Source organism: Phoenix dactylifera, chromosome 1, assembly GCF_009389715.1.
Source record: "Phoenix dactylifera cultivar Barhee BC4 chromosome 1, palm_55x_up_171113_PBpolish2nd_filt_p, whole genome shotgun sequence".
Lineage (NCBI taxonomy): Eukaryota > Viridiplantae > Streptophyta > Magnoliopsida > Arecales > Arecaceae > Phoenix > Phoenix dactylifera.
Window position 1 is genome coordinate 39,357,881 of NC_052392.1, and position 12,514 is coordinate 39,370,394.

The 12,514-nt window shown below is 38.3% G+C and overlaps 2 protein-coding genes across 5 annotated transcripts; both read left to right on the plus strand.

The window, feature by feature from the left end:
- Nucleotides 1–111: 111 nt before the first annotated feature.
- Nucleotides 112–1,904, plus strand: LOC103706075 (thioredoxin-like fold domain-containing protein MRL7L homolog, chloroplastic). Of its 4 annotated transcripts, none has more exons than XM_008790055.4 (6): nt 112–307; nt 399–576; nt 674–1,179; nt 1,267–1,348; nt 1,434–1,545; nt 1,629–1,904. In XM_008790055.4, the coding sequence occupies exons 2-6, from the start codon at nt 400–402 to the stop codon at nt 1,748–1,750; spliced, it is 999 nt and encodes a 332-aa protein (XP_008788277.3). In that variant the 5' UTR covers nt 112–307; nt 399; the 3' UTR covers nt 1,751–1,904. The 4 variants fall into 4 exon arrangements, with proteins under 4 accessions (XP_008788277.3, XP_038990373.1, XP_038990369.1 ...); XM_039134445.1 differs by having other exon boundaries at nt 122–307; nt 677–1,179; XM_039134441.1 differs by having other exon boundaries at nt 124–299; nt 677–1,179.
- Nucleotides 1,905–4,982: 3,078 nt separating this feature from the next.
- Nucleotides 4,983–12,203, plus strand: LOC103706074 (RPA-interacting protein). The gene is made up of 5 exons (XM_039134452.1): nt 4,983–5,202; nt 5,984–6,076; nt 8,640–8,868; nt 10,249–10,325; nt 11,697–12,203. Exons 1-5 carry the CDS (start codon nt 5,140–5,142, stop codon nt 11,964–11,966), a joined length of 732 nt encoding a protein of 243 aa, XP_038990380.1. The 5' UTR covers nt 4,983–5,139; the 3' UTR covers nt 11,967–12,203.
- Nucleotides 12,204–12,514: the final 311 nt, after the last annotated feature.

Consider the following 12,514-nt stretch of genomic DNA (forward strand, 5'->3'; position numbering starts at 1 on the left):
AATTTTAAATTTTTAGATGAATATTCATGAAAAAAAAAACTCAAAAACGATCAACCATGCCGCTTAGTATCGTGCTGGAGAGAGAGCGGGCCGAGGTCCGAGTCAGGTGAGGCCCGGGTGAAGTCCGTCTAGACTCGGCTCACTTGGAATCCTCATCCAATCGATCTCACGGTACCTGGTCTACACTCCTGAAAAGCCAAAAACTTCCATTTCGAAAGCTGTGGGCGCTTACCCTTTGTTCATCCCACAAAGCCACCGAGAGTGCTCTCTTCTTGATTTGGCTCAAGCTCTACCCGAAGGCAAGCAGGCATTACTTCTTCCTTCCCCTCGCTGAAGCTATCCAAGAGATTAAAAGGAACAGCTGCTAATAGTATCTATAATTATCTCTTTGCTCGCAGAATGGCGCTACAATGTCCATTGCTCCTCAACTGTTCGACGCCTGTTCCAAGAGAAGAGACCCATCTCCAAGTCCCACTTCTATGTGCTCGCTCTGTTCCTCTCCACCCAAAGAGTCACGGGAGCTTTAAACCCCCTTCACCAATTGCTGGTGGTTTCGTTCCCACGTCCCCAAAACTGGTAAAAGATTTCCTGCTTCCCACGTCCATTGTGTTGCATGTCGTTTCAAACATAGGCTCATGAATCATCGAACTTTGTACGTGCCGCTACTGAGAAGAAGGTGAGAGCTTCCAAAGCAATTGAAGTTGTCCTCGGCGATGGGAAAGATGATGAAGACACCGACTCTGACGAGGAAGAAAAGAACCACGGCAGTGATGATGGCCCGTCTCTAATGACCGAGGAGGAGAGGAAGGAGATGAGAAGGAAGATCAGGGAGGTGCTCGACAATGCACCGGATGCAGAAGAGGAGACCGACCCAGTCCAGAGGAAGATTAAGATGCAAAAGCTTTTAGCTGATTACCCTCTAGTTGTTGAAGAGGATGATCCTGACTGGCCCGAAGACGCCGATGGGTGGGGGTTCAATTTTGATCAATTCTTCGATAAGATCACGATCAAGAATGTGAGGAAGGACGACGATGAAGATTACGACAGTGATAAGGAGATTGTGTGGCAGGATGATAACTACATCCGGCCGATCCATGACATAACTGCAAGGCAGTGGGAGGACACTGTGTTTAAGGACTTCAATCCTCTGATAATACTTGTTCACCATCGATATAAAAAGTCGGTTCTTGTTCTCTTTGATCCACATTGCTGCATTGCGGTATTGACAAATGTGTGTCGCTGAAGGCATTTTGATATTGTATACAGGCCTGAAGAGAATGAGAGGGCAAGGAGTGAGCTGGAGAGGGCAGTGCAGATGTTCTGGGAATCTGGGTTGCCTTCGCCGAGGGTAAGACATCGAAATGCCTGCCTCCTATTACAAGACTAGAGAAGTGATCGTCTTTCTCATTCTAACAAGAATTATATGGTGGCAGTGCGCAGCTGTAGATGCTTGTGTCGAGCATGATCTGGTAGATGCTCTGCAGGTGTCAGGTTTCCCTGAAATCCTCTTCACGCATGCAGGGAAGATACTGCACCGCGATAAAGGTATATTATTACGGGCATCTAGATGGCCTACAATAGATAATTGGAATGAGTCTGAAAGTGATTACCTTTTTCTGTTGTTTCAGTGGTTCGGACGGCAGATGAGTGGTCGAAGATAATGGCGTTTTTCTTCTACAAAGCTGGTAGGCCATCATTCCTGGATAAATCAGTTGGCCAGAGTTGTGAGAAGATCCCATCTCTTAAATAGGAGCAAGAATTGCTGAATTATAACTTTGTTTCTGATATCAGATTACAAAATATGTTGTATAAGGATTGTAATGTTGAAAGACAAATTTACTGTAAAATAAACAAAACCTTGGATCAGATCTTGGACCACATCAATTGATTCAGTAATTAGCTTCCTCAAGTGTAAATGTTTTTTGTTTCCTCAACCAGAAATGTTGCTCCAACTGAATTAAGTGTACAAAATTTTAACTCATGGTGCATGTGTATGCAATAGACCTACTCCACCTAGTAGCCCTTATTCCCATGTATCCTTGCTCTCATGTCAACCTGAATTGCATCAAAAATTTTGTTTTAGAATTTAAAAGTGGGAAATATGATATCAAACAAGCCAAGAAAATATCAAAAGATCAGTGAATTTATCCGTTCCCTACCCCATTAATCAGCACGGTGGTCATTCAGCATATAAGTAGGATGATAAACAATGCAGTAAGAACTTAAGAGGACACATGCATGCATAATATGATTAATATCTCAAACAATGTTGCAGTTGCAACAACTTCATCAAGTAGCTTAGCTCTGCACTCTAGGTTATAATTAAGGATGTGGACAGTGCCATGTGAGATTCTCTCTTTTTGGAAAAATGGAAGATCTTTGAGAGGGTGAGGGAGTTACAGCAATCTTTTAACTTTGTTGCCTTCTCCTCGGAGGTCATATCTGCTAACTTGAGCTGATAAAAAGTTTGCAAGGTTTGAAAACTAACTAGGCATCATGTAGTTGCTAAGTTGTATTGGCCAATTGACTGACACTGTAAAAAAAAGGGGCTGAGCAAAGCAACGTATTTTGGAGCTTCATTGAATGAAATTGTCGAAACTTTTCATTGAAATTATTTGATATTATACTGATATAAAAAAAAGTTAGACAATAACTTTCCCAGGAACTTTATTGATGCACTTTAAATCTCTGTGTTCTTAGTATTTCTAGGGATCCTTTATGTTCCAAAATCTTTGTCTGAGACACTTTGAGTTTGTATATATCATTGAACGAGAAATACAATGGTTGCTAAGGATTTTAATCAGGGCTTCCTTAGAAAAGACCCACTCACATGAGGTAGCAGGAAAGTTCAATTTGAACTTCTTGTTCTAACAAAAAAAAAAAAAAAAGGGGAGAGAGAGAATAAAAGAGCTTTTCTGATGCTTGGGTAAAATATGAACATCAAAGTGAAAAAATGCATAAAGTACTCAGTGATTATAAAAACAATGGGCAAGGTAAATAAATGTATTCTATGATCAATGAAGATTTCCAAGGAGTAAATAGATAATGCTCTTAGAAATTAACAGAGCATCCGGCTGCATGCCAGTTAACATTACAGTCAGAAAAGTTCTGTATTAGACTTCTTGAAGAAAAGCACATTACCATATATAAAGTTACTTTAAAGATTAGCAGATGGTGCATCTGAAAACACCCTAAGAGAATTCATTAAATTATGCCCGAGGCTCTGCATGCTTACCCTCTAACACCCAAGAACCTAAATAGTGTGACTGAACTTTTCTCTACCTCTCCTCTTTTCTTCAAAAACTTTATTAGTTTTAGCCATTGAATGGTTAGAGTAAGTATAACTCTTCAATGTCAACTACATGAGAAAGGAAATTGTGCATGGACGATAGTAAAGAATGCAGGCTGAAGGAGGTTTAGTTCTCTAACAGAGAGGCCGCATTCCTTACTATAGATAAATAAAAAACAGGGAGGCAACATCCTCCAATCTTGTATTACGAGGTAACTCATGTAACAATACAAGTTGCACATGAGTTAGCTAAAACACATAATCTAGCTTTAAAGTTTTTGGCTCTCTCTCTCTCTTTTCCAGTCACTTTCTAATTCTTCATTTCATAGGCACCAATCACAAATTTTACCCAGATGAAAGTATCAGAAGCCAGAAAGCTATCAAAAAACCAAACCTACGTGAGTAAACTGCATATCGACAATCACTGCCCACCACGCAACTAGTCAAAGTTTTTTTTTTCTTTTGATTATATCACAAAAAAGAAAATAAGCTAGAAAGTAGATTGCGAAAGTTTTTGGGACCATGGACTTTGTATAAAAGTTTCTGGGACCGTGGACTTTGTATAATTACAATGCAGAGGCCTTCCAATATTCCATATGATTTTGTTAAAGTAGTCTGTGGGACTTCGTAACATGCCTGGCCTCTCTTGCAGGTGAAGTATGTTTCCCTTATGCCTACGCATTCACTTGATATAGAAGGCACCTTCTCACCTGAATGGTCGACAAGAGCCGATTTTCGACCACATGACAGAGGCGTGCTCTCCGCCACTAAGGCATGCCTATAAATAATGCAGTGGACTGAATTGCCTCGTTTATAGCAGCGCATTGTAGAAAAAAATTTTGGACCAATTTTTTAATTGTTTCAACCACGTTTAACGATATTTTATTTTCTGATTATGGAATGAATTCATACTAGGCATATATGGCCCGTCCGCTTCATCAAAAAAAAAAAAAAAAAAAAGACGGAAAGCCTATATCATGTCTTTAGCCATTGGATGTTTGTCCAAGGATTGGATCCGTTGTGTTAAAAAAAAAAAAAAAAAAAAAACTATTAGTTCTAAGCCTGGAGTTTTTTTTTTTTCAGTTTTCCGGCTGCTACGCAAGATTTTTTTTTTTTTAATATGTTAGAACCACCTCTATTTTATAACACAAGTAAAGTTCAAATTTTTATATTTGGCTTATCTGATTTCGACCTCAAAAATATGGGTAGCTTATTACCAATCAAATGAGCCTTTTGTAAGCTGAGTTTTGTGCTGAATACAATGAGGTGCATATGACTTAGAGATGCAAATTATTTTTGGACACAGACATTGCTATTACATAAATTTTATTATTTATAAAGAAATGTTATGTGGCTCTTGTACATGCGCATAAATTATTCTCTCTTTTTTGTCAGGAAAAGTTGGTGCAACTCGATTACCAAACTTGTCATTTAGTCGCCAAATCAATGATTGAAGTCATGCATATAAATTTTTTTTATTTGATATGTCAATTTATAAACCAATATGTTGTCATACTGGGCCTAGCCTTCTTTTCTCTTTTGTTTTTTTATTTTTTTGATGTACCAGACTGGGCCTAGCTTTGTCGGTTGTGAGTTGTGGACCAAATTTCACAGCCCAAGCCGGAAGCCTATTATTCGACCGTGCCAACTCGTGGGCTTCGAAGGGTTGTTAACTCGGGGTAAGCGTACCTACGGTGGTCGTCTTCCAGAGATCGGCTCCCTAACTCGACCCATCCTCTCCCCGTCTTCCGCTTTCCCACCAAAAGCGCGAGAAGAGGAAGCGCGCGCTCTCTCTCTCAATCTAAAAGAGAAGGGGATTTTGATTTGAAGTGCTGAAGGAGTCCAATTTCATGGATGGGAATCGAGCCAAAAGAGCATCTATAAAAGCCCAACACCCCAATTGGAAGGAGAAGGTATTGATCTTCTGCGTCATTTCGAGAGCTCTGGTTAATTTTTACTTTTGAGATTGGGGGTTTTGTAATTTTTAATAGTTTTCTATGATTTTTTTTTTTGAAAAACAATATCCTGGTTGTTTTAATCTGATAAGATGCCAATGAATACATGAATCTGCGCTTCTTTTTTTTTTTTTTGATTCAAATGCTACTTCTGTGCTGCTTTTTGGTTATCCAGTACTCGGTTATTCTTTGTTTTGCGAATACTGGATCATCCCTTTACCAAGTTCCAAACTTTAAACTCATTTAGACTCATGGACGAGTCATTTCATAGTTTCTGGATGATTCTAACTTTTGTTGTTCTTGAATAAGGTTAAACAATTGTCACAAAAAAAGGAAGAAAGAGGGTTAAACGAATCATGTCTCCCTGAAAATGACAAACTCTTCTTGCATCTAAGTGAGGATGACGGATTGTGCCGTTGCAGTTAGTTGGTGCATTCTAAAAACCAATATTGTTTCATTTCAACATCTAACCAACTTTCAAATTACAAACTTATTCTTTTAAACAATGGCATTGTTACCACTCCATGATATTTGATTTGGTTCACATTTCACCTTAACAAATTAGGCCATGCATGTATAACTCTCTAAGCAGACCAATACCATAATTTTCTTGCTTCTGCTTATCACTGTCTTTCTCATTTTGCTCACAGATTCTACTTATTTCAGTTGTTTTGGCTGGGAATCCTTAAAAGCTATTTTAATCGCATGAATGTATAATATCTAATTGTATCTTACGCAGCTTAGGCAAAATTGCCTGAGAAGAGTTCAGGAGGAGAGAGCCCAGTTGCTTTGGAAAATCAGGTCAAGTGGACAGCAATCTCTGAATGAGAAGGTTTGTTATGTGATTGCTGTTATACTTATTAACTTTTGCCACTTAATTGTACTTTTGCTTTATATCTTGTTGTTAAGGTGGGCATGCAAGCAGCTTCATATAGGTTTAATCCTCCTGATGAGTTATTAGGATTGTTTTCATTTTGGAGGCTTTACGAATATCATTAAGACTATCAGTCAGTGAAGGTGGGAAGTTTTTTCTTGTTTTTTACTTTGATGTTATAATAATTATTCTGCTGATATAGATTATCATATTCATTTACATTTAATTGATGAGTTAGGTGAGCCAATCACACAACTGACATTTTGTTATAAAAAAAAAAAAAAACTGACGCAGATATTTACAAGTCATGCATAAGTATTTCAATCTATAACTCCAAAGTTCATTCTCCCTGGCAGGGCAGTTTCTTGTCATTATATGTATATTCATTTCGCTAGTTGTTTTTCAGCTTATATGGATAAGCAATATTCCACCAACGTATTAAGATTTGAGAAGCAAGCATTCGAGTGGGTGCAATTCTAGTAGCACATGAAGTCGAAGCTACATGCTTAATGCATTTACTTGCAGTAAGCATGTCACAAAAACCAGGGTTTCATGTATGTTGGGAAAAGTGCACATACAATTCATGGGCATGCATACAAAGTAATTGAACGCATATGTGGACAGTGTACTGGAGGAAACATGTTATAGTGTCTGTGCATTATGAATCTATGATATAGATACTTCTAACATCCTCCTTTATGTTGGACGGTGCGCCAAGAGTTGGTACCAAGAAAAACAGACCAGCAATGCAGTAGATAGTGGATCCACTGAGACAAAAAGAGAAAACAGGCAAGGTAGCATAGTTATTAAAGCACGAGTAGACAGAATAAGGGGTGGCCCGAGTGCCACTATAAGGGTTACGAGATAATTCTCAATCCTCAATGGCAAGTGGCCATGGATGAGTGGTAATGAGCTGTTTGATGTGTCAATTTAGCTGATGCAGTGCGAATGCTTAATACAATTTTTTCCTGGATTTATTGAAAATTGTGACCTTTGCGATATATATGGGAAAAAATAAGGAGGTTGATGAAGTGATGGTAAACATGCTGGCTGATGAAGTTTGTAAACAAAATACCTCAGCTTGTAGAGACAATTGGCAACAATGAAAGCTGACATGCAACAGAAATTGCAGCTCGAATCAGCGGCTGGTGCTAGAGATCTTCAGGCATGTATTGCTATTAGTAAGCAGCATTCAGTGATGGATGCCATTCATGCAAAAGACATTTTAGTGTCAATGATGCCATGCCGAGGGAGATAAACTACCAGTGGATGCTGTGCACAGGAAGAAGGTTGATGACTCTTATTCATGGTTTTAAGTGTGGTAGGCACACTGCAGCATGCAAAATGCAGAACTTACCAAATGCCTTGCTAGCATGCAGTGCTGGCATGACACTGGGCTGCATGCCAGTACTTGGCATAGCAGAGTGCCAATGTGGAGGTTATGGATGAATTCCTTTTGTTGGAAAATACAGTAGGCTGTAGTTCTCAGGGTGGTCCGGCAAGATCATTTGTGCCACTAGTGGAAGTCTTGAGATTCTTTTTGTTGAACGCTTTTAGCCAGTGAAGGCATGATATTTGAGTAATTATGGTGATTTAATCCACATTCAGGACAGTGAAATAACAAAAAAAGCTGGGCTCTTTTGGGAATGACTGGCATTGGATCAGCATTTATGCTATAATTTAGCATGCATATGTATACTTATGCACTTGAAGTGCACATAAAATGAAATTGCGTGTAAGGTGGACTATGACATTGTGACTAGCTTCCATCACTAGTGGTAGTTTTTAAGGTTCTGAAGTGCTTTGAGGCACAAGGTTGTTTTTCTTTTTCTTTTTTCAGTTTTCTTGAAGCAGATTCAAGAGATCATAGTTAAATTGTAGTATGAGTAGGTTTGCTTTGAAAGTATGAGTTTGTTGCACTTCTATTTTGATCTTTATACTGTAAGCGAAAAGGTGGGCTCTCCCTCTTGGTAAGAAGGTCCAATCATGGGCTTATGGCGGGCTCTCTCTCTTCTGGTGAAAAGCTCTTTTCAAACAGTGATAGGGAAGTGGGAGACAGAGCTTGAGGAAGTCAAAGAAGACAAATAGGGGTACGCTTAAGGAGCTGCATTAGTATAAAATAATTAGTAATTCAAGAGAAAGAAATAGAATTTTTAGTGGTGCTGTGAAAGGCTATGTTGATCTTTAGCAATTTCTACCAACAAATGTGGCCACTAATAAAAAAAGACATCTATAGAACCATTAAGGATTTTTTCCGTCCTGGTCGATTGCTGAAATCTTTAAAAAAGCTTCCTCTAGTCTCAAGAGTTTCTTTTATCTTCAATAGTCTGGAGATAGTGCACTAACCTCTGTTGACCAATTTGAAGCTTATGAAATCTCTTTGTTTCACTGAACTGTCTTCAGCAGCTAAATCAGTTGCATTATCAGTTCATTAATCTGTTTAAGTTATTTTTGTTCGATGAAATTTTGTAATTTTTTCCTCTTTTCTTATTATGTGCTGTACTTCTGTCAAATTTGACAGGAGATTGTGGAAACTGCATTCAGGGACATAGTTTCTGATGAGCTGCAGAAGATTAAGCAGTCATCTTCAAGCAAAAACCAGATTACCTTTGTTCCCAATAATAGTGAACTAATATGGGAATTTGATGGTCTGCATACAAGTAGCTCAAAGGAAACTGAAAGTGAGGAGCTAATGTTAGAAATGGAGAGACTTCTTTATGAAGATCTGCGAGAGGAATTGATCAGGAGAGGTAAATCTGGCAGCATGCTCTTATTATTCACTTTGCATTGTTCACTAGAGTATGTTGAAGTATGCATAGTGTTCTGCACATGTTTGCTTTAGAGGGAATTACAAGCAGCATTGCTATTTAATCATGTGTGCTGACATAATCAAGGCTCAAGAAATATACCAGACTTTGTAGGATGATGAGGTCATGTTTTAGGGAAGATTATGGAACATTTTAATACGTAGAGGCCTAATTCAAGCTTTAGATGCTCAGTGCTCTGTATATACTATTGTTCTTTGTAAGCTCATGTTCTAATTCATTCATTACAGTGACATGCACCTTTGCAGCTTATCTTTACTCTTCCCCTCAAAATACCTGTCAGACCTTGTTTCTTAGTTTCTCCTTAGAGCTTCTAGATTCCCCATTCTAGATTTCTAGAGATATCTTCCTGTTCTTCTCTGTTATTCTTTTGTATGACAAAAATGTCAATAACCATTAAAGGAATAAGCAACAATCTGTTTCCTTTTATGAAGCAATGATAATTCATCGAAATGAATTTGTGTGTAACTTGTTGAAAAGATTCAAGCGATAAATATGAATCACAATATTGTTAGTGTGAATTAGAGGAACTACCTATCTTCTTAAGAAGTACCAACTCAATATGGTACTGAATTAACTAAATAAAATCGTGAGGCCTGTGAGATGATATCAAAAGTTAACATAGTGCTCGCAAATGGCTTGAACATCATCTAGCAACCAGGGCTATTCTTTCATGTAATTGATAGTCATACATAATTATATTTATCAACAGGGCAATCATTTATGCAGCAACTGGTTGATCTATTACTTGTTACTTCACTCTCTTGGATCAACTGCAGATTTTACTACAAGATAAATTGCCCAGTTCTATTTTATTTATAACACTGGAATTGCATCTATTTGAATATGTTGTTCAAATGTTTTCTTTCCCTTGGAAAATTGAAACAGCATTCTTTTTCTTTCGACAAACTCCTGTTAGTGTTAGGTGCAAATAGGACCAGACTACTCAAACTCTAGAAGTATTTTAACTTGAGTTGTATGCTCTATAGTTTTGTAGTTTTAGACCACATGTAGACACATCCTTCCATATTACTTGATAAGATAATTAATGTTACAATATCTATACGATAGCTTTGCCGTGCAACTGCATAGGTATATCAATATATTGGGTTTGTGTGCAACTGCATCCAACCAGCACTTAACCTATGGTCTTAACTCTTAAGCAAATCAGTACTGCCAATGCATTTTTCTTTCAATAATCATTTTCTAATTGCAGCAACAGCGAGATGTTCAATTTCTTGTTTGATTAAAATTTTTGATGACTCATCCCTGTCTCTTAAGGAGTGGCTAATTAATTATGTACAGAGCTGGAGGTTCTTGAGGAAGAGGATGAATACTTAGCTCGAGCAGTTTTTGAACGCATGCAACTTAATGATGACCAGGTATGAACAGCTTATAAGCAATCTGGGTCTTTATTAAATTATGAGCAACTACATGAAGATGTCACTTCTTTCAAACAATGCTATGTACAGAAACCAATAAATTATGTTTCATATTTTACTTAGGTATGCTTATGTGGCAAAAATGCAAGTTAAATGGACTCTGATCATACTCGTGGCCTATTCATTTTGTATCCATGTAAAACATATGCATGCTAATGTACATATTCATCTTTTTTTTAAAAATTACTTTGCTTACTGTTGATGACATGAAGAGTAGATTCACTTTCACAGGTTTGATACCATATTGTCCGAGACATTTAGGAGTCAGCTTTTCTAAATTCGCTTATCATTCTTGGAACTCAGGATGCCAGTTTCAGGGTTAATACCTTACTCCCATATGTCATGAAGCCAATGCAGAAAGTTTCCAGGATTTCAATCTAACGGGCACGCCACCCTGTTATTACTTGCTTCTCTTTTTTTTCTTTTTTCTTTTTTTTTGTGTGTGTGTGTGTGTTGGGGGGGGGGGGGAGGTGGGGGGTTGATAGAGAATAGCTGCACAACATTAAATACCACATTTATCCCCAATCCTGAGGCAACATTGCTTCTTCTTAGATGCCTTTAGCATGGGCAACAAGGTATAATTGCTCCTTTGGCAAATAGCTCCTCTAGCATGGGCTCCTGTTTGTTCCTTACCTCCTAAATTTTTCAAGAAAAGAAGGCAACTTTTCACCTTAAAAGGTTTGAAGGAAATATAATAGCTTGCCAGAAGGGAAGATAGGGGTGGATCAGGATACACCTGCCCACTGCTATGAATCTTTAATCTTCAATCTAGAATGCTTTGATATACTTGCTAATTATAACCAGGTTTCCACTTGGGTCCGTTGAAGCTAAACTATGACGATGCAAGATTTTGAAAGACCTCATCCCTAATGTCTGTTTCCCTGATGCAAATTCTGCCCACCCCAACTTGCGGTCTTTTGTTTTTTAATGTGGATTATGTACATTCTGATGCGGCACAAGGATTCATTGACTTGTGTGTTGTCAGATTGTCTGCAAAAAGAAAATGTCCTGAACTGTTAAACTGCTGACAAATCTTAAGAGGCCCTAAATGATGTACGAAGTAGTGGGTCAGCCGTTGGCCGCTTCTGAACAATTGTTACCAATTGAATGGAACTTTATATTGAAAGAAAATCACTTCTCTGTGTCTTTGCCTCCCCTTTTTCTTTCCACCGCACATACTGGTCCTCAAAAACCACTTCCTATTATGTACTTCAGAGCACTGCATTTACTCTCACTTCGGTTATGGTGTAGTTTCAAACCTTTCGCCACTTTTTGCTTGCTAACACAATATTTTGATGCTATCCTGTGAAGAATGACAGAGTATGGTGCCCGATCTGCAAACGAGGAGAGTTACGAGAGGCCTATCATCTCATCTATTGTACTTGTTGCAAGCTGCGGCTTGACCTTGAAAATGATAAGGTAACCCTGGACTTCCTGCGAGATCGATTGGGTGAAGTACACATAGAACATCTTGACAGAGGATGCAGAGCAACACCAAAATTCTGCATGCACACTATGTTTAATCTGACTGCTTTGTACATCCAGTGCCAAGCATGCAACACATTTGAAATTGTAGTGTAACTCAAATAGCAATGTGAAGAAGAGAAATAAAGTAAAGCAAACAGGGCAAAGAAAGGAAGCAGCAGGCATTAACTCGCCAAAGGATGAATGTATTATTTGATGCAGGTCATTGTTTGCATTGTAAATGGAAAGTGGTCATGCTTTAAAATTAAGATTTGCGGTATTTCCTTGTGGTTATGATGTAGAATCTCTTCCTCTTTCGATATAGTTGCTGGTTTTTATGATATGCAGCTTAAGTAGTTCATGCATCTGAATCCTGTGGTTTGCTCTTCTTTTCATTTCCTGTTGAGCCTGCACCACATTTATAAAGTGCACCAGTTATCGCCTCTTAATTTGGTAAAATTAGGTTGGGCAGTAAAGACATAGTTTCAGTGGGGTAGATGCATCCGGCTTTGGGTTTGGGTGACTAGGAAGTCACTAATGCTACCTCCCTGTGATCCCCAAATTTTCTATGCTTAACCCTGCAACAGGTGGATTTGGTGCAGTAGGTTGATTGATGTCCTGAGGGTTGAGATGCATGTATCGCCTTTCTATTTACTTTCATGTAG